Source organism: Sesamum indicum, linkage group LG3 (genome assembly GCF_000512975.1).
Source record: "Sesamum indicum cultivar Zhongzhi No. 13 linkage group LG3, S_indicum_v1.0, whole genome shotgun sequence".
In the NCBI taxonomy this organism is placed as follows: Eukaryota; Viridiplantae; Streptophyta; class Magnoliopsida; order Lamiales; family Pedaliaceae; genus Sesamum; species Sesamum indicum.
Window position 1 is genome coordinate 9,735,497 of NC_026147.1, and position 21,927 is coordinate 9,757,423.

Genomic DNA, 21,927 nt, shown 5'->3' on the forward strand with positions numbered 1-21,927 from the left:
TTTCAGCCGTTGTGCCAATCAAGGATAATGAGAGGAAAAATGCTTGGATATTCATGAAACCTCTGACAACGGACCTCTGGTTAACTATTGGAACATTTTTCGTCTTCACTGGATTCGTGGTTTGGGTTCTTGAGCATCGCGTCAACAAAGAATTCCGAGGTCCACTGCTCCAGCAAGTTGGAATGATTTTCTGGTTCTCTTTCTCAACAATTGTTTTTGCTCATAGTGAGTCCTCTATTCTGACATTCTTTAGCAAACTTTATTCTTTCCAACGGTTAACTAATCGTTAGTTGCGTGAAATGAACTTACGACAGAGGAGAAAGTGATTAGCAACCTGACAAGATTCGTGGTGATTGTATGGTTTTGTGTGGTGCTCGTCCTGACATCAAGTTACACGGCAAACTTGACATCGATGTTAACAATACAGCAGCTACATCCCACAATCACTGATCTCCGTGATCTGAGTAAAAATGGAGATTTTGTTGGATACCAGGTTGGATCATATGTTAGAGGATTCTTGCAGAGTATGAATTTCGAGGACTCCAAGTTAAGAAGTTATAGCACATTAGAAGATTATGATGATGCTCTTTCCAGAGGCAGCAGAAATGGAGGTGTAGCTGCAATTGTTGATGAACTCCCGTATCTCAGGCTCTTTCTTGACAAGTACAGCCACAAGTACACCATGGTTGGTCCTACCAATAAGACAGCTGGTTTCGGATTTGTAAGTCACTTATTTAGCATGCATTATTTCTCCTGCCTTACAAAAACTCATTCTTTGCCACAAAAATATCTCAGGCATTCCGAAGGGGGTCACCCCTAGTCCCTGATGTTTCCAGAGCAATTTTAGATTTTAGAGAGGGGGGAAACTTGATGAGAATTTCAAACAAATGGCTTGGAGAAGAAGGGTGCCGCGATAGTGATGCAACTGGGAAGACCTCTAAGAGCCTCACGCTCGACAGTTTCAAGGGCCTTTTTTTAATTTCTTTGCTATCATCATCTTCGGCTCTAGCCATATTCTTGTCCATTTTCTTTTATGAGAATCGGGTTTTATTGGCCTCCGATGCTTCGATCAAGCAAAAGATCTATGCACTTGCTAGAGTTTTTGATGAGGAAAAGGATATATTATCATCGAAGGCATCAAGAACTCCGAGAGGAATACCCGCCGCACAAAGTCCAGCAATCAGCATTTCATATCAACATGAAGAGGTGTTTTCCCAAGATGAAGGGTTCTCCATAACAGAACCAGGAACGCCTATCCATCATGCCACAGCAAGCTAACTGAAAAACACATCAATCTCTCGTTTCCTTGTATAGGAATGATTGTATCGCTTTCAACTGTGCATTCACCAACTTAAGCTATATATATAGTTTAGCAACATAACAAATAAACTCATTAGCGAACATACATTAGGTATCATACACGTCCTTGGTGTTTGACTTAGCTTATTTCATTGTAAAACATTCATCCCAAAGTTCAATAAGAAAGTTGCTGTATGTTGATTTACATACATAGGCAATACCTTCCGCAGGATTATCAAACAAGTAACTTCTAGATATTATAAGACAAAGAACAGGCAAATTCTAGTTAATCTGCACTAAAACATGTCATCCACATATACACACTCAACATGCTCCCCCAACCGGAGAACAGAAAGAATTTCTAGCCTTCCAAGAAATCAAATACAGAGCTAAAACTTCTTCTATGGGGATAGAGAAAAAAGAGAAAAAAAAAAAAAATTGAATCTTACTTTGAATACAAGGTGGCAGGTAATCCATTAGGTACAAAGTATGCAGTCTAATTTACAAATTCGCTAGAATTATGAATCAGGAACTTCCGTGAGATCTAACGGATGAAATTGATTGTGCTGAAACAGAAGCAGTTGGGCTGTTGAGGTCCCGTTCCCCATTAGCAATCTTCGGTTTTCCACTGAGCTTCTCTATTGCATCTTGACAAATTTCATTGAACCAATCATCTTCAGGAAGTACACTGCAAGCATCAAGAACAGTCATGTTTAAGCAACCAAAGTATAGATGAGAAAACAGAGGAATCCCATTATGTTCAACTACATGCACTTTTAGCATTTTCTGATTTAAATGCCAGCCCCAACATAAAAACTAGATCAAGTTTTAGCACCTTCCATTTTTATCATGAATATTACCTCCCACCTGAACACTTTATGGTCTATCACAGCCAGCCATAATTGCTCAGAAACTTACAAAATCCATGAACTAAAAGGCCAAGGCACTACTCAGTGACTATTTCTCTCGTCAAAGTAGTAGAACAATCATCATTGGACAATTCCGCAGAGGCATCCTCGACAAGTGTTCTTGTTTCAATAAGAATCAAGCATAATAGTGCTATGATATTTCCACAAATTGTCATCATATGCCTTACATATCTCATTATGTTTCCTCAGGAGATTCCTAATGTGGCTTTGATGGTATCCATCATCTCCATCCATGACTTTTTGTAACTTGTCCACTTAAAAACTGCACGTGTGCTGACCCAACAAATTGTGAACAAAAAGCATAGTTTGAAAGCTTAAAACCAGGTCTGTGAACACGTGAAAGCACAAATGGAGATCTGAAGAGCAATGACAGAAATAGAAATAAATGCAAAGCAACCAAGCCAAGCGTACAAGAAGATATTACCTATCCGGATCCATGCCTGTTGTAGAAAATGCAGCCATCGCTTTAGATATAATATCATAGACCACACGATGCAAGTTTCTGGACAAGTAGCGGCCTTGCGAAGCAAAGCACATGACAAATTTCATATCCAGATAGAACTGCAACCAAATCAGCATGTAAATATATAGTTATAGCATTGAGAATCGAAGAGATTATAATATGGATATCACTTTTCCCAACCTGCTGCAGACCAAGAGGACCTAAAGGCCTAGGTCCTTCTTCAATATCATCCCAAAATGTTTGGTCTTCTGAAAGCCATAAAATGACAGTTTCTGTGAGCCTCATTAATAATAACGTAGCAAATCTTTCCCGGCCTACAAACATATCTGCCGCAATGCCAGCCATTCTATTAAGTTTTGCATAAAGTTCCTGAAAAAGTGTAAAAGAATAGCATAGTTATACATAAAATCAATATAGGATTGCAATAGTAGATGAATACGTGGCTCTCGCAATGTTCAAAATTGATGAAGGTTAGTAGATGGTACGCCATATCGCTAACAAAAGAATAGAGACGGAATGGAGAAAATACCAAAAATTGCATCGACATAATATTAACATCATAGTTGTAAGATATGCTAACAGTTGATCAAGATAAGGAAGCCAACTGATTAACTTGAAATGGGAAAGGATACCTGGAATATGGGAGAAGGGAACCACTCTATTTCATCTGTATTCCCATCCATGTTTATATACATATCTGCAGTTAGATAACTATCACCTTCTTCTGTAAAAATAAGATCTAGAGCATGTTGGCGGCAGAAACTATCTTTCAATCTATCAACAGAATTAAGCAGGCGTCTCTTCCATTCCCTTTGCTCAGGATTACGATTTTGGCGGTCCATGGGCCTTCTACGAGAATCATCCTTGTAATTAGCCTGATTTAATGGGGAGAGCTTCATGGCTGCACGTGGCAATAGCTCATCAGCTAGTAAGGATGCATTGGCAAGCAATGCAATCTGTTGCGCTTCAGTTTCGGCCATTCGAACAATTTTATTTCCAGAACCTTCAAAACTGGCATCTTCTTCCATGGAGCCAGGTAATGCTTTTATGAGCATATTTACATAGGAATTGAACACCTGGAACAATCCATCCAATGTTTTACTTCCCAACTGCATGCTTAAGAGGGGTCCAACATCTTCGAAAAAATCCTGCAGAGGCAATCGGAAAAGCGGCATAATCAGCTTCAAGCTTTACACCACATGCACAAAATAAAGCCAGCAAGAGAACGAATTTAGAATATTGTTGGCAAATATACAAGTGCATCAGAAACAATCTTTAAGCATCCAATTCCCTAAGACAGTTTTAGAAGCAGAAAGGGGATAAAGGCAAGGTTATGACAACCAACGTCATCCTTAAAATCAGGCTAAAAAAAATGATTAAGTTTATGGACTTAATAAATCCAGAATCAACTAAATATACTTACAGTGTGTCTATAATCCTATAATTATATTAATGAATTACTGAAAATTTCTCCAATGACCAGCACCATCCATTTTAGTCTTGATTTCAGTTCTGTTCATGTCTAAAAGAATAAAAAATGTAAGCCTCATATGTCTAGTATACCGTGGATGTCTCCATTAGATTCTATAATTGATGCTCATTCATGCACCATACCCACAAAAACTTGTCGAAATATAAGAAAGGTCTACTTTTTAGGGAATTCCATTGGTGCCCATGTAAGTGTTTTTGAGGACGATGCATATCTCGGGGCAAACTCAACGGCATGATATTTATATTTACTCAAGCATGCGAAGCAAATTTTGTATAAGATCTGTTGGAGAAATGATATTCATCGTTTCACGCCTGCACTTGAAATGGAATAATGTTACCTGGACCATAGTATTGAATCGATGAGCACTACTTGAGAGCTTGTGCTGATATGCCATCATCCCACTCGCAGCTGCACTTGTCCTCCCAGACAGGCGCCCAGCGCTTGGAGGACATGAGAGCTCCCAATCATCTGCAGCAGCCAATGCAGCTGTACTTTCTTCAATCCGCTTCAAATTAGCATCCAGAGCTTGCTCAACACTAGGCCTGAAGAGCTTCAAAAGCACAGGACAAAGAGCAAGACCACGCCCCTCCAGTAATGAACAATGCCCTAAAGCTATTTGAACACATTCCGCTGCAGATCTCAAACCCCCAGCAGCAGCAGATGAAGCTAATGCATGTCTTTTGACAAGAATCGCAAATGCCTCAGTCTGCTTTGTTGCCCACATCACAAGCTCAGATGTATAAGCTGTTTCCTTGCCAAAAATAGCCAAGGAATCACTGGCAGCTTGAGCAATGGCGGAGAACACAAGCTGTGAAAGTGCTGCTGTATATGCTCCTCCATAAGAGGTGCTTGATGGACGTAGGCTTTGCATGTTATACTGATACCTCTGATAGTGTGCATTAAGGAGTAAACTATGAGCACGAGGACCATCGCCTAGTTTTTTGAGAGCTGAGATTGCTGCTCGAAGCTCAGCACCCCTTGTGGAAGGTTGGCAGGCAGCTTCAGCAAGCTGATCAGCTAATCTTTGCCTGCGTTCTGTTATAGTAGTCTGAAGTGACAAAAGCATGGCAGGAGCCAGTGTTTTCTTTTCTTTTGCTTCAGACACAACACGTTCTCCTTCATCAAGGCTGGCTAAAGCTTCATCTATTCTCCTTTCAGCCAACAATACATCAAGGCAATCAGGAAACTCTGTACACCATTTTTCCACGTCCGAAGGTTCTTGCACTTCATTGTTCAATGTACCGGTTGTAGCAGAACCGTCAGGAGTATCAGACAAAGAGTCAATATGAACTCCCTCAGCCAAATTATGAACCAGGGTTGCCTGAGTTGATAACAAGTTTCTCATGGATGAAAGTTCACCTTCTAAATCTGATATCTCTTTGGATGTACTGCAAAAGTTATTAGGAAATAAAATAACTATTAAATTTAGATATCTTAACTAAGTAACAGAAGAAATTTATTAAATAAATCCACCTTGCAGCAAAAAATGCTGGACATGCTCAAAATAAAATGAGAACAAGGTAATCTCATTATAATGGACGGATATTCATGACTTCTTGTATATTTTCCTAGTCCCAGGAGGGAGCTCACTGCTATCTGATTTCCATAAGCACACTACAGCTGTGACCAAATAATCCAGTGCTTGGTTGCCAGCTGTCTAATTTTTATCGTAATGATGCCAAGATTTCAAGATTCAAGTATAGTAGTACTTTGTTTTTTCTGATGAATCAGAACATACAAGAGGTATTTTGATATCTTATGCCTCTGTCCAAATGGCTTGCTACATTCCAACCACTCTATAGTATAGCATTTGTATATAAATGTGGAAGAAAACACAGAGAAGAGAAATTGTTACAGTGATCCATGGCATCAAAACAAAGACCTCACCGTATAAAAGCTTTGTAATTAGCATATACGCTCCTGCGCATTTCTTCAGCAGAAGCTCTCTTCAGATCGACGAGATACGAGCATAAATGTCTTATTTCCTGCAAAACATGTTCAAATACTATCATAATGTTTGGATTCGTTTTATGAGTGTTTTGTGGAGATAGAGAGAGAAAAACAAAGATAAATAAGTGTGTATTAGAGATAGTATGTACATTTGGATTTTTTTTTCGAGATAATTTAAAATAAGTATTGTATGTTTAATGTTGTATTTTGGGAAACAAAAATTACTATTTATTGTCAAATGTTTAATGTTGTATTTTGGGAAACAAAAATTACTATTTATTGTCAAATCATGTCTTTTTTATATATATTTATGTATATGTATCATGTATGTGTATATATATATGTATGTATTTATGCTAAAACAGTTTAAAGCACCTAGATAAGGTGTTTCTGAATGATGACAAACATTGGGTATGTTTTGACTCGTTTCGGAGATAACTTCAAAATGAAAACAAACTTAGTGTATTTATTTCAGAAACATTGATTTTGAACTGAGTGTAAGAGAATCCACACTGAGCTGAAGATGAAGTTAATGTTTGATGGCACACTAGAGATGGAATGCGCACATCAGAGATGGGTGCTTGGGAGGCAGTGAGCACTCAATAGCTCAATAACTCAAACGGTACTACTAGCTTAGAACTCAGAGCTGCGAACTCTAACAGCTAGCTCCTAGTTCAGATAGGATAGAAAAGGTAGCGCCCTCATTTGCTGTAAAGTACTTAAGTCTTTCTAGAAACTAGTGTGATAAGGATGGTCACGTTTCAATATAAGTCAAGTGGGTATAAGGTAGTTGGGATATAGATAGCAATCAGTACACAGGTTGTCAAGACTTCTTCCCTTGCCCTTCTTTTTTCTTCAGCCAAAATGAGGTCCTCAGTAATACACACACCAACGATATGGGCGTATGCAGAGATATATATGAATTCGATTATTCGGTAGGTAAAGAAAATTTCACATCCCCTTTCCGAAAAAAAAGAAAAAGCAAGATGAGTTTTTGCTTTCCGTAAAACCAACTTCAATACGTTATTACAGCTGAACTTCGGGTGAATGAAAAAGAAAGAGTAACTCAGAAAACTTACACTAATCATAACACAAGGAATTTGAAACAAGTTATTATCCAGCAATGGCATTTCCTTAGTCATTACCAAGGAATTGAAAACAAGTTACTATCCTGTCGTCGCATTTCTACATAAATAAGAAGAGGTTGTTCCTTAATCCTTGACCTAAAAATTTAAAGACAGTTTTGTATAATGATTATTTTAGCAAGCAACCAAATTGGAGAGCCAAAAAAGGTGTTCCATCAGACTATGAAAATAACAAGAAAAATTAAGCACAAGGTACAAGAGTGTGAACCTTTTCATTAAGGGAGTGACACTTGGAGTGCACAAAAGCATCGGCATCGAAGTTATCGGACTTGAAAACGTTGAGATTTTCCTCGAATTTCGCCCCTGCATCTTTGACATTAGCCTTGGCTGAAGCTCCGGAGTGGGGTGGTCTTGACCGAGAGGATTTGGCGGAAGCCATAAGCAGATGGGTTTAGGAAGGAAAGTAGGGAAAAGGAATGGGATTAACTAAGTTAAGAAAAAAGGGAGAAGGTGGAATTGGGGGATCCAGATCCGAGAGGTGCGTGAATTTAGGGTAATATCCGGATTTGGTTTCAGGTTGAAATCTAAAATATGGTTAGAGTGTGTTGTGGGGATAGGGATTGAAGGGCGGGGACGGAATTGGGCATTGAAGAAAGCCGGAGAAGGGGAAGGAGAAGGGGAAGGGGTTTTTTGTTGAGTTGGTTTTGGTTGGCGGAATGTTTGGGTTTGGGTGAGGAAACAGAAAAGAAATGGAGTGAGTTTGTTGGTTGAGCTGTCAAAAACAACAACTCCACCTCCTAATAATTTCTTTCCTCTTTTTATTTATTCTTCTTCTTCTTCTTTCTTTAGACAAATAAATATTTTTTATTTTTTTTTTGCTATTATCATTATTGGCCTATTCTATTCTATTATTATCAAACACAATTTTGATTACTATTTTATCTTCTTGTTTTGTGATGTGGAAATAATAATAATAAATAGCTAGCTTCATCATCATCATCCCAATTCCCTTGCTAAATAAATAGTGATAGTATTTTTCTTTCTTTTTCCTTAATAATATTAATAATAATGTGATAATATATGAAACAATAGAATGAATAGCGAGTGTAACATATTACAGTACAGTGTAATTACTAATTAATTTGGTATTTGAGGCACCATCAGTACTACTACTGAAGACGTAATGTAAATATTGGATATTTGAATGCAACAAATTTATCCACCCACATTTTTGTAATTTCAAATACCCCCCAAGATTGGATGGATGATTAATATTATTTTCATATTATTATTGCATTACAAGGTCTGTTCTTGCTTGCTGCTATGTCCTCAACAACTCTTTTTTAATTTCGCATTCGCATAATATATATGTTAAGAGCAATATTCACCTCACCTTTATGCATCAAAATCCCAGAGTTTAAGCAAAGACAACATCCCTGAAGCAAAATGTCTCAAGTCATACCCCAACACAACATGAACCTGGAATATATAAGCAGCCATCACGCTCCCTAATAATTGAGGAATAATAGACTGCTCTTTTTGCCTACCTTCACCAAGTTGGATGCTTATCTCGCCACCAAAATATGTACAAATACACTCACTCTTTTAAGCAAATCTCTACAACTAAAATATAAACTTTTGGGTAACTCTTGTCCAAATAATTATTCCTCCAAACCATATGCAATACCGTATGTAAAATAAACAAAAATCAAGCATTCACATTATTACCAGTACATTTTGTCCAAACAAAAAACAGTGTCAAATTTTTCGGGGAATTACAGACCCACAACAGTTTGAAGCAAAGACACAAAGATGAAAAAGATCTTCAGCTGGAAAAACCTTTAACCAACGCTTGTTTGCCAATGTCCGGCCTCATTCAGGAATATCAGAGCGGAGGGCTGAAGAAACAAAGAAGCAAACAAGTTTCATCAGAATGAAGCAGGCATCTTTTTATCAATGTAAACATTGAAGGGGTGGCAGAGGGTGACTTTCTGTAAGACATATTAAATTAAAAAACAACATATGAGAACAAAAACCTTAATAAAATACAAGGAATAATGGATCTGGAGAAGATTACTCTAAACCACTGACCAACATCATGATCAAAACAAAAGTTTCAAGCTGATGTCATGATGCAGTGAACTCAGATAGTTAGAACTTAGCTCAGAATATTATACACAATGTCTAGAAGCTGGCTCACACAGGTCTTTGATCTGATAGTAATATCATCTAACATCCCCGTGGTGCTCATACCACATGTCATAGGATCTGGGGGCCCATAGCTTCCACATCATCCAAGGAGTTCTTTGAATTTTTCTAAAACAAAGTAGCTTGTCTAAACCATTCTTATATGCAACTTAACTTCAAGTGCAAGATTAGACTAAACAAATTCAAGTAAACTGCAACTCTACCAAAAAGGAATAGATATACACTAACAGTAGGTGTGCAATATTGTCATCTGATCAACCACAATCATAATCAGTGTTTACAAGATGAAATGCAGGATAAAAAAGGTGTAGCCGGTATTAACTGGGGCGAAGGGTGTCGTGTCTCTCAGCATCAATAATCATTGGCAATTAAGGACAATCAAGATAAGTCTAAGCTCCAGCTCCAGTTACAATTTATTTGCCATTGAAAACAAGTTAAGAGCAATTAAGTTAAACTCAATTCAATTCCATCAAGAATTTGATTTCCTCAATACTTTTCCTATACCAAGAAACTAAATTGGGCGAATGCAAGGATCACACAGGATACATATTTATCCACTTATGACCAAGAGATACCATCACCAGTTTCTAATAAACAGAAAGTCCCAATTCCCGTTGAAACCAAGGCCAACTATTTCACAGAATTTCTACAAAATACGAATTAAAGTTTGCAGTAAAACATTTATAGAAACTAGACAAACATTTGGTGGAAACTAAAACCCAACTTCAAACTGAATCCACATAAAACGAAGCCAACTCTAGCTGCAAGCTTTTCTGATCAGAGAACTCCTATTACAAGCCAACGAAACATCATAATCAGAGATTCTGACTTCTTTTCAGTCTGATAAGAGACTAAAAGTATTAAAGACATGCCAAAATTTTCCATTTACATCAAACATTTCAATCGAAACTACAAAAATCAACGACAGAACAAATAACTCGATTAATCCAAAGAAAGGCGCAACGTAATCACAAATATAATCAATAATCATAAAACAAAGTAGATTCGTATTAGAATAGAACCTGTCACCCAATGTTCCAATAACCATAAAAAATGAGAATAAATATACAGATCTAAGAAAACCAAAAAAAGAAAAGGAGAGATAAAACCAAATTACTTTGTTTCTCGGGTTTGCCGTCGACCCATCGAGAAACGGAGTAGTGGACCTTCTCACGGTTCAAAGCTTCGGATTTGTAGGGCTCCTTCAAACACTGCCTCACCAAGTTGGCGCAGAGATTCGTGTACGTTATGTAGGTCATCCCCGCAGCTCTCCAGAATGGGACCGCAGCGTTCGACGCCATTTCCTCTTCCTTTTCGATTTGTTTTGCTCTCTCTCTCACTCACTAGCTTCCCAACCTCAAAAGTGTTTGTTCGTGTGAGTCGGAATTGATCAGGGCTTTTCTAATATAGCCCCTTTTGGGCTTCGGTTACTGGGCTTCTGTTACTGGGTCGGTGTGTGGGTTATATCTTGTAGACCAATGAATGTAGGCTACTTTTTGGTTCCACAAGTCTTTTAAATCCAATAGGAGAAGATGATTTAAATTTCCCAAAAATTTTACTATAAAATAAATGGAATACAGGATTTAACTCTTGAAAACAGTTAACAATTCCTTTTTGCAAATTCCTTCCAAAAGAACTACAATTTTATAAATAAACAAACTAGATATGACATATTTACCATAGGGTTCCATCTTTTGTATTTATCAGATTCAGGCAGGATATATCCTTTTTTGAGGCACCCAAAATATTTCATTTCATATTCTTCTCTTTTATTTTTTCTGATTTATGCTCCTAATGAACATTACTTCATTTTAATTAATAGGAGTATAACACAAACTGCTATCCGAATCTCCACATATCATGTTGATTAAGAACATATTTTGGTAGGGAAGTCGCAGCCCCGCAAATCTATTGATGCTCCATAGTATAACGAGCACTTGCTATGCCATAAACTGAATTCAGTCAAACCACTTGTATACTAAAATTTTTAAAAGTACAGCAGACAAACAATAAGAGCAAACAAATGAACTACTGAAACAATAATACAACTCCTACGAGAATCAAAATTTTCTAACATCTCTCGGAGACAAATGAGAGTTGGTTTAAAGTAGTGGTGCATTACAATAACGTTAGCCCAGAAAGCAACCTTAATGTAACTAGTAGTCCCGAAACACCTATGACAAACAAGCAAAGTCAGTCCATCTAGACAAGCAAAACAGCATTGATGCAACCATCATTTTCAGGATTATTTGTGACTTGTGCATACTTCCCTGCATTCACCATCCATCAAACAGTCAGCTACAGTAACAGGTGAACAATTCATGCCCATTACATTATTTAAGCCAAAAGTATAAACATACCCCACACAACTTTTCCAGCAGGGGTTACCAGACCAAGTTCGCTAACATTCACCTGAGAGACACAAAAAAGGTAAACACAGATGACGAGCATATAAAATTATATGTGAATCAAGCACAACTAGAGTTTCAAGCTGAGGGCACCTCGATTATGGTTCCCTTGGTCATAACACCAAGGGATGTATACATAGGCCCATTGGGGTTCTTCTTAACACCAATGATCTCTAAATTGAATGTACATTTAAGCTCAGGGTGGGTCACATGGGCTTTTGTAAAACGTAAGCCACTTGGGCGGATGAAACGCTCATATTTGGGAGGTTTCCTTGTAAAACTTGGTCCTACAAAGGTGGCCTTGGTGATCATCCTCTTCCACTGCTTAGCTGCAAAGTTTCAACCAAATACAGATCAGGCAATCACCAAGAGCACAATTATCATCAGGTCCTGAAAGTTTGTGTACACTAAGAAAAATTCTTTAAGCACATAATCCTCAGGTTGAGATCACATATAGCAGAACAAAGAAAATACCATGTCAAATGGATACTTACTTTTCCGTTTACCGGATCTGATCACCCTGAACATCTCATCTTCAGCAACAGGTCTGACCTACAAAATCAACAAACAATCTAATTATTGCTTGATTTAAATATAGGAAGACTTCTCAATTAAGTACATCTTATTTCAAAGCAAGCAACCAATCAGATATATCATTCTTGCATAATGCAATTGACTCAAGATAATATTGCGCTGTGTTACGTATAAAGAATTAAGAAGGAAATAGCTGGATGGCTTTACCTTTGGTAGGGGAACCTCCCATTTCCCTGCTTTCTCTTTCCTCTTTTGCTTTATAGTGTTACTGAGCACCTGAAGATGGCATGAGGTTACTTTCAGCAGTATTTCAAAACTGATGCATTTTTCAAACAGACTATGTTTTCATTAAAGGAAACAAGAAATCAAGGAACCAAGGAATACAAGAATACCTTCGCTCTTGTTGTCTCATCACGATCAAGAAGATATGCAGGGAGAGCTCCTTCATGGACATCATCATCAACCTTGCGCCTGCTTGATGACTCCTCGTGCATAGCCAATCTGTGAACATATAAGAAATGTGAGCACACATATCAAAATTACTATAACTATACAATGCAGGTCTAATCTCAAGGATGACCTCAGAGAGTTTAGTAATTCTAGGCAGTAGACCCGACAAACATGCATAGTAAGAAAATTTAGACTTGACGATCATCTTGAGCAGCTCTAAGAAATTAAATGTAGTAGGAACTAAATTTTCAACATTAAACCTTTTCTATAACTAAATACAGAGTTGAACAACAATTTACGTGATCTTAAGGTCTCCAACTCAACTCAAGTTCTCCATCCTAAAGGATGAAGATATTGAAGTTTGAACCATATTTCTCAAGGGTCTCATTCAGCCAAGACCCACCCATTTCAAAGCTCGCATTAAGCAGAAAAACAATAAATTCATGTAACAAAGAGAAGAAGAAAGCAGCAAGCACACCATTATTAATAAGTCCTACTCCAGACAAAACCGATCCAAAGCTCAAGTCCAAACCTGAAAAGGCGGTTACAAAACTATCCAATCCTTAAACCTAAACTAAGCAAACCATGTGCTACATTACCACTAATAGTGAAACTGAGATAATTCCCATTAATAGTTATTCCTACAAGGATACTAACTAATGAAGCTGCTTTACAGGATTCAGGAGCTCTGCCATCACTTTCATTACACATTCCAACCCCTGAACATTTTCTAAAAAGAGGGACTATTAATGAGCCCGATTATAGCAGCTAACTCCTAGGAACACAATGCATTAAGCGCAAGCAAATATACATACTAGAAATGCTGCTTTGCATTTTTTTCAATCACATACAAATGCCATCCACACGGCACAACTAATTCTTTCACTTTATTATATCACAATAATGAAACACACTATACCGAACCAAAGAAAGTGGCAAAATAGAAGGTTAAAAAAGGTTAGTTAAACAAAAGTAAAAATGATACAGAAGCTTACGTTTTCTTCATTAGTGCCTTCTCAGCATATCGCTTCTTAGCAAACATCTTACCCTTAATACCCAAGGCCTGTCCATCCAATCAAACAACCATAAATTTCACACGTTATCCACGAATACAAAAATAAAACGAAATTGAAGTTGAATTTATAAAAAATAAAATAAAAATAAAACAGAGAGTTAACCTTTTGAGCAATTTGAGAGCGCTTGTGAACTTCACGCGCCTCCTTCTTCCGCTTGCGCTCGAAGTGGTCATGGCGGTAGCCATGCCTCTTCCTGTGCAGCTCTATGTAATCTCCTTGCGGCTGTCAATTTCAATTAAAAATCGCAAACAATTAAACAAATAGATCGGAATTCAAAGAACTTTTCCGGAGAATGGAAACATGATAATTCAGAAACATACCATCGTCGGTCCAGTATGGAATTTCGGTGCTTTTCTTTTTTGGCGGAGAGAATTGAGCTAAAGTTGAAAACCTAGCAGCGAAGCTGAGAGGTTTTGAGAGAGAGAGTTGAGAGACGTAGGAAACGGTTTTAATAAATAGGGTTTGGTTCCAACTCGACCCGGACAGGCTATTGGGCTGTTTTCACTGACGGGCTAGTTTAGCCCATTATCTACCATGTTTGAGAATTAATGGGCCAAAGCCCACAAATGAACGAAGTCAAAAGTATAACATGAAGCCCGTTTGAAAAATGTTCCACAAACTGATGACCAAATTTCTGAACAGAAGCTCGACACTGAGTTCAAATCATCTGTCTGAGAGAGCAACAAGAGAATGCGAGCAAGTACTATCAGCTGCGCCTGCCACGGCGGAGCGACTGCGGCGCACCGCCTACCGCCGCCGTTCCAGTATTATTCCCCTCTGGTTCTTCGGTATCGATCTGACTCTAAACGCAATTGGAGGTTGGTGCATACAAGAATAGATGTCGCCAAGACATGCAAATTAAGAGCTCGAGCAAATGCCAAAGCAGCGTTGGAATGGGAGTCATACGAAGTGGCGGAAAGTGGGAAAAAGTATTACTTAGACGAGCAAGATGTTGTGACTTTTCTTGATCCTCCGAAAGAGCTCATTCCGTTGGACCCTAACTCATATAATCCCGCTTCTTATCTTTGGTTGGTGTTGATAAGAGTTGATTCTTTGAAGTGTATTAGTAGTTTTTAAAAGCTATATTGTGCCATCAGGAAAAAGATTTGGTAGTTGGAGCATATTTCATGGTTCTATGTTGTGCCATCAGGAAAAAAATTGAAGACATCCCGGAGGAAAGGCGGCATCACCTTCTATCCCTGCTAAACCCCAGGTTCGTTTGTTGGCTTCTAATCTTTGCTCATTTTGAGTCGAATGAGTCATACTGGAAATTATTATCATTTTATGGTGTTTGATTTCAGGAAATTTTGCTTAACCATCATGCAAAATGCTATCTTTTGTCCAGCATTGGCTTCTTTGGTTCATTTAATTTTGATAGAATTAAACGTTGTAGACTTATATCAAGAGCTTGGGAGGTAGCTGGAACAAGATATGACGATCCCAAGTTAACCAAGAAAAGGGCATCAAGATTGCTGTCTGATGGAGATTCTGCAGGTTCACTTGAGTTGTGGAAATGCCGAACAAGTGGAGGTGATTTCGTCTAATATGCCAAACTATTGAATTATTGCTTTGCATCTTACTTCTTAGCCTGAAAGTTTGGGCTTCATTTTGTAATTTAATGTAATGTTTCGAGAAATGTTATAAGGTTTATAATTGTGCAGCGTCGCTTCCAATTGCTTGGATCAATTCTTCCCAGAAGGTCAAGTCCCTGCTTTGGCTGTCTTTTGAGCTATATGCTGGAGCTTACCAAATTTCATTGCCACATGTATTCTTTGTCCGTTTTTCTTTGGGATAGAACGTCTGCTGAATTTGGGTTTTCCGTTGCTTTCTCTCCAGGCAATATTCTGCTGCACGGATGGGAAAGCCTATGGACGACTTATTGGTACATTAACTTATCAATGACCAGATTTCTTGCACAAAGTAAATTCATGAAATTTATGCTGATATTAGTCAGTTATCTTTCTATAGATCATAGAAGATTGTGACACATGCTGAATACCTTTTACTATGAAGTGAATTCTCTTTTGTGTATAGATTGTTTTTATCTGACACTACTATTTGTGACCTTCTCAAGCGGCGTCTGCTGGTGCTCAATAATCGTAGTACAGTTCACTTGCCACATATTAGATGCAAGCAATTTGATATGTACATTTAAGAGGAAGATAACTTTATTTTAATTAGTTTTAAGTACAGTGTTCCTGTATGAGGATGGGTTTGCCTAGATCTAGCTCAACCACATTGATTCTTATTAATTTTATTGAGTTTGCTTGCCCCTTTTTTTTCCTTTCAATTTTTTCGCTTTCTGGAAGTACCAGATAAGATTGATATTTGATGTCTGACTCCTATAGTTTAGTCTATATGTGATGATTTATTACTATTATTGTATTGTGATGCAGGGGGATATCCTCTTTTGCGAATCATGAACTCCGTTTCCCCTTTGTACTTTAGTGTCACACAAGTGAATGAAGTGATGTCAACAGAGCAGCCTTGTGATTTTGCGTATGAATTTGGAGATGGACTACTCAATCTTCCAGAATATCCCGAAGAATTCCCTAAACCAGGTGAAACATCTTTACAAGCGCAGCATGTGACTTGCTAATTTAAGTTTTTTGAAGCATGCATGTTGTTTCTTGGGTTCATGTGCGAATTCCAGCTTATTGCAATTACCGTCTTCACCTATACTGTGGATGAATATGTCTTTGATCATCTAAAATTATGTGACACTTGTCTTTAAATAACCATAAATGATAATTTCCATTTATAAACATTCTTTAATACATGGTGGACTTGAATAAGAAATAAGAATGAGTTGCATTTCAAGTAGCATCGCAATAACACCAAAGTACTTGTTAAGCTTGTGTCCACCATAAGCTGGTTGTTGTTGGGATATCTAACTTGTTTACCAAGTTGTATGATCAATATCTCATAATATGATTATTCCAATCCTAATTGGCTGTGTGCTGCTTTCATTTCAGCAAAACATGCGTGGCCGTTCAACGATCAAGTTGTTATATATGTTAGGCAGTTGGGTCCAGGAGTGGTGGTGGGACAAGCATGGCAAGAGGGTAAAGCATTGGAACAAGTACCCAAGAAGTTGTTCAATGAGATGTTAATGGTTAAAGACTATTTTGGTTGGAGCAAGAAGAACTGAAAAGACATGGGTTGAGAAGCTTGTGTAGTACTGTTAACATTGGAGATGATGTGTGTTAGTAAAGTTTGGGGGAGAGATTTTGCTTACAACATAAGTTTACATCATCAGAGACATATATATAGTCTAGATAGATGGAGATGTAGGCTTACTCTTAGAAGTTATCATCCCACACTGACACTGGTGTGGTGTGGACCTAACTGATTGATTATCTCATATCTGCATATACACCACGATATGGTGATGGGGGAGGAGAGGAGTTCCATTCCACAAGGACAACAATATATATATATATATATATATATCCTCTTGGGTTCTTCCTCACCCGCAGATCTTACCGTAACAATGACAGACATGCTTTTGCTTCAACAAGTGGATGATCACTGCTTCCCTTGAGTGGGAAGATGGCATCCATTATAATGTAATGGGTTGTGTGTGTAGGATGATTCTGTTTCCTACACACACACACACATATATATAATCATAAATTGATATGTGTCGTAGTGATGCATGCTTATAGATACAACATTACATTATTAAAAAAAAATACATTACATTATAATAATAATAATGAAAAAAAAATTCATATTGTGTCATAGATGATAAAAATATGGATGCGCATGCATGCATGGGTAAGTAATGCAACCATAAATCGTGAATTTTCCATAATAATGAAGGAAACAATATATTAGAATATAATTGTGCGTGGGCGCATATCATTGGTGGGATGAAGGAATACCATCCATCCCCACAATAGAAATAGAAAATAAAATAAAAAGAAGATAACATACATACACACATACCAACTACCAAAAATCAACAACATTGCACCTAACAAATTCATAAGTTGCTATAGATAGATGAAAATAAAAAGACAATTATAGATATGGTGCATAAATATTAAGATTGAAAAGATGTGGGTAGGGGAGAGGAGGGGATTAGGAGTTAGGGGTAGTCTAAATTTGTTTATGGTAAAATAATAATAATAAAATTGAAATGCTAAAATTACGCCTATATTTGCGTTAATTAGATTTGTATGTATGTATGTAGAAAAAAGGTGAAGGAACAGTAGAGAGGAGAGAGAGAGAGAGAAAAGAGTTGTGGGGTGGAGGGAGATGGGCAATCGTTTTCTTTGGGAAACTGTCGGTGAAAACTTTACACTCACCGGAGGTGTATCTGTGTGTGTATAGGTATATATATAATAATATATGATGATGATTGATCTATGATTAAGGAACATTGAATGAATTTAAATTGAAGGATATTTATATTATTAATTGGTAAAACCTAAGAACACGTAACAAAACAAGATTGCTTTTAACACATAAAAGCCACACTACTACTTCTACTGCTGCTGCGCTACTGCTCACTTACTACTTCCACACTTTTTCTCTCTCTAAATCTCTCCCCATATATATTGGTGAAGTGAAGAGAGAGACATAGATCGAGTGTTCCTTCGAAGCTGAGATCTGAGGCAATGGCTGTGGATCCTAGACATGTGCTCGCCGGCATACTTACTCTCACCATGTTCCTAATGCTCGGCGACATGATTAAGCGCGACCACTTCGATTCTACTCACGTATCTCTTTTACTCTTTCTTCTTCCAATATCCCTCTTTCACCACTATCTTTTCTCTTTTCTCAACCATTCTGATTTTCTTCATTTTCTCCCCACATTTCACTTTTTACTTTGATTTCAACTTGTGATTTACTGTGTCTGGATTTGATTTCGATTTTCGCCTCCACTACTTGTTTTTCACTTTATCCATCTTCTCATGATCTTCTGATCTGCATTCTTTGGCGGTAGCATATCATGTAGTGTATTCGTAGCTTGGAGCACCAATTTTTATAATTCAACATTTTGTTTTAGCGATTCTGAGATCATCGAGTTTGTGCTTTCTTTATGTGGTAGAGACTGACCTCGGGAATCATGTCTACTTGAATGTGCTAATTGTCACTTCTCCCTTGTGGATCTTGAAATTGTGGACTGAAATCTTTCTCTTTCTTGTTTCCTCTTTACATAGCCAACCGTTCACGACACAAAAAAGGCTTCAGAGCATACCCTTGCTAGTGTCGCAAAAGGTGCTGATGGCCCTTGGAAGGAGGATGGTTTGACCTTGAAGCCATGTTGGCAGAAGCCTGTTTTGAGTGAGTCCAATGAATTTCTGAAATTTTACATCATAATTTCATATTTTTCAGTTGTGCTTCCCATTCTGATATTCTATTGTCTTTTTTCTTTTTCTTTTTCTTTATCTTTTTTCTTTCTGTGTTCTTTCTTGCTGTTTTGTTAACAGAGGAGGCCGATGAATCGCAGGGGTACGTCACCTTCTCATTAACCAATGGCCCAGAATACCATGTCTCTCAGGTAGCTTCATTTATATCATCTAGCATTTCATCTTATATTATTAGTAATGAAAATCCTCAAACTAGTTGCAAGTAGTATAGGGTGTTTTGTGAATTTTGTGAGAGAGTGCTGCTGTTTTTCATCTCTAACATTTAATCATTCCCTGCTGATCATCTTATTCAGATTGCTGATGCAGTAGTAGTTGCAAGATATCTACGGGCAACACTTGTAATCCCTGACATTAGAGGAAGCCAACCTGGTGACAAAAGGTTAGATGTGGCTTGAGCCCTAATAAGTAGCACATACCAAAGCCTTTTCTGGCAAAAACATTAATACTCTGGGAAGAGAGGAAAAATAAAGATGTAAAAAAGATGCGTATGTCCTTCTCTTTCATTTATTTCTTCACCTGCTCCCTTAGGTAACTTTCAGCGGGCAGTTGTTCATTTATGAATGAAAGAGGCACGTCTACTTTCCTTAAAACTGTCTATGTCTTGGGTGTCTTCTTGGACGTTAGCTAAGCTATGGTCCTTATAATGAGTTTAGTCTCATTACATGCTTTCAAGATGTCAGCTGGTATTACTATACCTGGATGTGATTATTGATGTACGCTTCATCTGTAACTTTCAGGAACTTCAAAGATGTCTATGATGTTGAAAAATTCATAGCAAGCCTAGATGGTGTGGTCAAAGTTGTTAGATCTCAGCCTACTGAAATTTCAGCCCGTAATCTTGCAGTGGTGAAGGTTCCTAATCGTGTTACTGAAGGATATATAGCAGAAAATATAGAAACAGTTTTCAGAACCAAGGGAAACATAAGACTAGTCACTTACTTCCCATCAGTGAACATGAAAAAGAATAAAGAAAAGACCAGTACAGACTCAATTGCATGTTTGGCCATGTTTGGAACCCTGGAGCCTCAAACCGAAGTCCGTGAAGTGGTTGACTCCATGATTGATCGCCTAAAAACCGTCAGTAGGAAATCAAATGGACAGTTTGTGGCAGTTGACTTGAGGATTGATATATTGGAGAAAAAGGGTTGTCATGGAAATGGTGGCTCTGCGTCTAAGAGTTGTTACGGCCCACAAGAGATAGCTCTCTTTTTAAAGAAGATTGGCTTTGAAAAGGACACCACAGTGTATGTGACCCAAACAAAATGGCATAGCAGCCTCGACGCTCTAAAGGACTTCTTCCCAAAAACTTATACAAAGGTAGATTTCTTCTTGTTACTATCCTTGAAATTGTGGGGTTTTTGCTAGAGTTCATCAAACAACTTATTTTAGTTTTCTAGCATCAGTCAAAAATGTCTTCATTTGCATTACATCATCCTGTCATAAGCTCATATTTGCAGCAGGGGCGCCTCAGAGCAGAAATGTGTTAGTTCTCCTAATGGAATTAGTCAAATTTTAGCATCTCCTGTGCTTCCTTTCCAAATACAATCTAGTTTGTATATACTCTTGCCTTTGATACTCCTTTGTTCGTAAATTCATCTTATTGCTGAAGCTTTTAATTGCAGGAATCCATTTTGACAGTAAAGTTAAGTTATATCTGTATGCAGAATGTCTCTATATAAATAGCTATTGTCATTCTTAATTTGTCAAACCTTTTTCAATTATCTTCCTTATTTTGTTTGCCAAAGGCTGATACCGAGAGTTTATTGTCACTTTAACAACTCATTTCCCGGTAACTGTTGCAGGAGTCTATAATGCCTATGGAGAAAAAAGATAAGTTTCTAAACTCTGACACTTCCGAATTTGAGAAGGTAATTGACTACTACATTTGCTCCGAGAGTGATGTCTTCGTTCCGGCCATATCGGGCCTGTTTTATGCTAATGTTGCTGGAAAGAGAATAGCTTCTGGCCGGACTCAGATGCTTGTTCCTGCAACTATTCCTGGTTCTTCTGCCACTTCTGAAGAGTTTATGTCACATTATGTTACCAAAAAGAATCACTTCGCATATTCATGTTATTGCTAGTTCAAGGAAAGGGTAAGTCTCCCATATCTAAGTGATTAATGTTTTTGCATTCGATTTTAAGTTGAAATGATCTCTCAGTGTCTTGCCCAAAAGTTTTTGTTAGGCTGCAGATTTCCTATAATTGTAATGATTGCAGGTCTTTGAATGTGTTGTAAAACATTGTACCAACGTCACATCCATGTTTAATAGGTCATTGAAGAAGTGTGTTGGTTTCCTCATTGTCTTAGTTCTGCAATATCTTGGACCAAATTTCCAGTGATTGGGATACTTGTGGTCATCATCATCAAACAAAATCACCACTGATATAGCATCTTTGATGGAACTCAGATATGCATGTAGATATAATGTTTAAGAATGTTTTTCTCCAATATCCTTCTGGTTGTGGAAAGAAAATTACATGAAGCAAAAACGTTATAAAGAAAAACATTACTAGGTGGAAAGCCACTCCTCAGCCCTGTAAAGGAATTACTCGTAATATGTACATAACCTACTGGGTAAAGTAAACGGTCCTAACTTACAGCTGCACTTTGGCTCAGTTCTTGAAGCTGTAAATTTTATTTGCTAATGGCTA

At 37.7% G+C, this 21,927-nt stretch overlaps 6 protein-coding genes across 6 annotated transcripts in view; 3 read left to right on the forward strand and 3 right to left on the reverse strand.

The window, feature by feature from the left end:
* The window catches only part of LOC105157904 (glutamate receptor 2.7), a gene marked incomplete in the record, with an annotated part of 3,821 nt that extends 2,084 nt beyond the window's left edge, over positions 1 to 1,737 (forward strand). Inside the window, 3 exon segments of the mRNA XM_020692415.1 lie at positions 1 to 225; positions 315 to 721; positions 796 to 1,737. Of these exon segments, the coding sequence (XP_020548074.1) occupies positions 1 to 225; positions 315 to 721; positions 796 to 1,278 (1,115 nt within the window).
* LOC105157905 (exocyst complex component EXO84B) lies at positions 1,592 to 8,030 on the reverse strand. Its single transcript, XM_011074426.2, has 7 exons — positions 7,487 to 8,030; positions 6,071 to 6,168; positions 4,521 to 5,571; positions 3,324 to 3,839; positions 2,872 to 3,060; positions 2,653 to 2,789; positions 1,592 to 1,987 (listed from the first exon to the last, which is right to left on the reverse strand). The coding sequence occupies exons 1-7, from the start codon at positions 7,655 to 7,657 to the stop codon at positions 1,825 to 1,827; spliced, it is 2,325 nt and encodes a 774-aa protein (XP_011072728.1). The 5' UTR covers positions 7,658 to 8,030; the 3' UTR covers positions 1,592 to 1,824.
* LOC105157906 (ATP synthase subunit epsilon, mitochondrial) lies at positions 8,855 to 10,813 on the reverse strand. Its single transcript, XM_011074428.2, has 2 exons — positions 10,544 to 10,813; positions 8,855 to 9,116 (listed from the first exon to the last, which is right to left on the reverse strand). Exons 1-2 carry the CDS (start codon positions 10,725 to 10,727, stop codon positions 9,091 to 9,093), a joined length of 210 nt encoding a protein of 69 aa, XP_011072730.1. The 5' UTR covers positions 10,728 to 10,813; the 3' UTR covers positions 8,855 to 9,090.
* LOC105157907 (ribosome biogenesis protein NSA2 homolog) lies at positions 11,370 to 14,348 on the reverse strand. Its single transcript, XM_011074429.2, has 9 exons — positions 14,215 to 14,348; positions 13,997 to 14,116; positions 13,814 to 13,881; positions 12,761 to 12,869; positions 12,576 to 12,644; positions 12,329 to 12,386; positions 11,928 to 12,163; positions 11,787 to 11,838; positions 11,370 to 11,696 (listed from the first exon to the last, which is right to left on the reverse strand). Exons 1-9 carry the CDS (start codon positions 14,215 to 14,217, stop codon positions 11,629 to 11,631), a joined length of 783 nt encoding a protein of 260 aa, XP_011072731.1. The 5' UTR covers positions 14,218 to 14,348; the 3' UTR covers positions 11,370 to 11,628.
* LOC105157908 lies at positions 14,506 to 17,336 on the forward strand. Its single transcript, XM_011074430.2, has 7 exons — positions 14,506 to 14,922; positions 15,045 to 15,107; positions 15,288 to 15,424; positions 15,556 to 15,593; positions 15,731 to 15,776; positions 16,291 to 16,455; positions 16,870 to 17,336. The coding sequence occupies exons 1-7, from the start codon at positions 14,585 to 14,587 to the stop codon at positions 17,043 to 17,045; spliced, it is 963 nt and encodes a 320-aa protein (XP_011072732.1). The 5' UTR covers positions 14,506 to 14,584; the 3' UTR covers positions 17,046 to 17,336.
* On the forward strand, positions 18,381 to 21,570 carry LOC105157909 (uncharacterized protein At1g04910). Its single transcript, XM_011074432.2, has 6 exons — positions 18,381 to 18,621; positions 19,066 to 19,189; positions 19,336 to 19,406; positions 19,569 to 19,654; positions 20,013 to 20,592; positions 21,078 to 21,570. The coding sequence occupies exons 1-6, from the start codon at positions 18,520 to 18,522 to the stop codon at positions 21,354 to 21,356; spliced, it is 1,242 nt and encodes a 413-aa protein (XP_011072734.1). The 5' UTR covers positions 18,381 to 18,519; the 3' UTR covers positions 21,357 to 21,570.

Excerpts from the sequence above, each read along its gene's own strand:
- LOC105157905 (XM_011074426.2), bottom strand. The coding sequence starts at position 7,657 with ATGGCTTCCGCCAAATCCTCTCGGTCAAGACCACCCCACTCCGGAGCT. Across the intron at positions 6,169-7,486 it reads GTCACTCCCTTAATGAAAAG|GAAATAAGACATTTATGCTC; the intron begins GTTCACACTCTT and ends CATGTTTTGCAG. Across the intron at positions 3,840-4,520 it reads GATTCAATACTATGGTCCAG|GATTTTTTCGAAGATGTTGG; the intron begins GTAACATTATTC and ends TTGCCTCTGCAG.
- LOC105157906 (XM_011074428.2), bottom strand. The coding sequence starts at position 10,727 with ATGGCGTCGAACGCTGCGGTCCCATTCTGGAGAGCTGCGGGGATGACC. Across the intron at positions 9,117-10,543 it reads CGGCAAACCCGAGAAACAAA|CCCTCCGCTCTGATATTCCT; the intron begins GTAATTTGGTTT and ends TTGTTTCTTCAG.
- LOC105157907 (XM_011074429.2), bottom strand. Across the intron at positions 12,164-12,328 it reads CAGATCCGGTAAACGGAAAA|CTAAGCAGTGGAAGAGGATG; the intron begins GTAAGTATCCAT and ends GAAACTTTGCAG. Across the intron at positions 11,697-11,786 it reads TGCTGGAAAAGTTGTGTGGG|GGAAGTATGCACAAGTCACA; the intron begins GTATGTTTATAC and ends TGGTGAATGCAG.
- LOC105157908 (XM_011074430.2), top strand. The coding sequence starts at position 14,585 with ATGCGAGCAAGTACTATCAGCTGCGCCTGCCACGGCGGAGCGACTGCG. Across the intron at positions 14,923-15,044 it reads AATCCCGCTTCTTATCTTTG|GAAAAAAATTGAAGACATCC; the intron begins GTTGGTGTTGAT and ends TTGTGCCATCAG. Across the intron at positions 15,108-15,287 it reads CTATCCCTGCTAAACCCCAG|ACTTATATCAAGAGCTTGGG; the intron begins GTTCGTTTGTTG and ends TAAACGTTGTAG.
- LOC105157909 (XM_011074432.2), top strand. The coding sequence starts at position 18,520 with ATGGCTGTGGATCCTAGACATGTGCTCGCCGGCATACTTACTCTCACC. Across the intron at positions 19,655-20,012 it reads AGCCAACCTGGTGACAAAAG|GAACTTCAAAGATGTCTATG; the intron begins GTTAGATGTGGC and ends TGTAACTTTCAG. Across the intron at positions 20,593-21,077 it reads TCCCAAAAACTTATACAAAG|GAGTCTATAATGCCTATGGA; the intron begins GTAGATTTCTTC and ends TAACTGTTGCAG.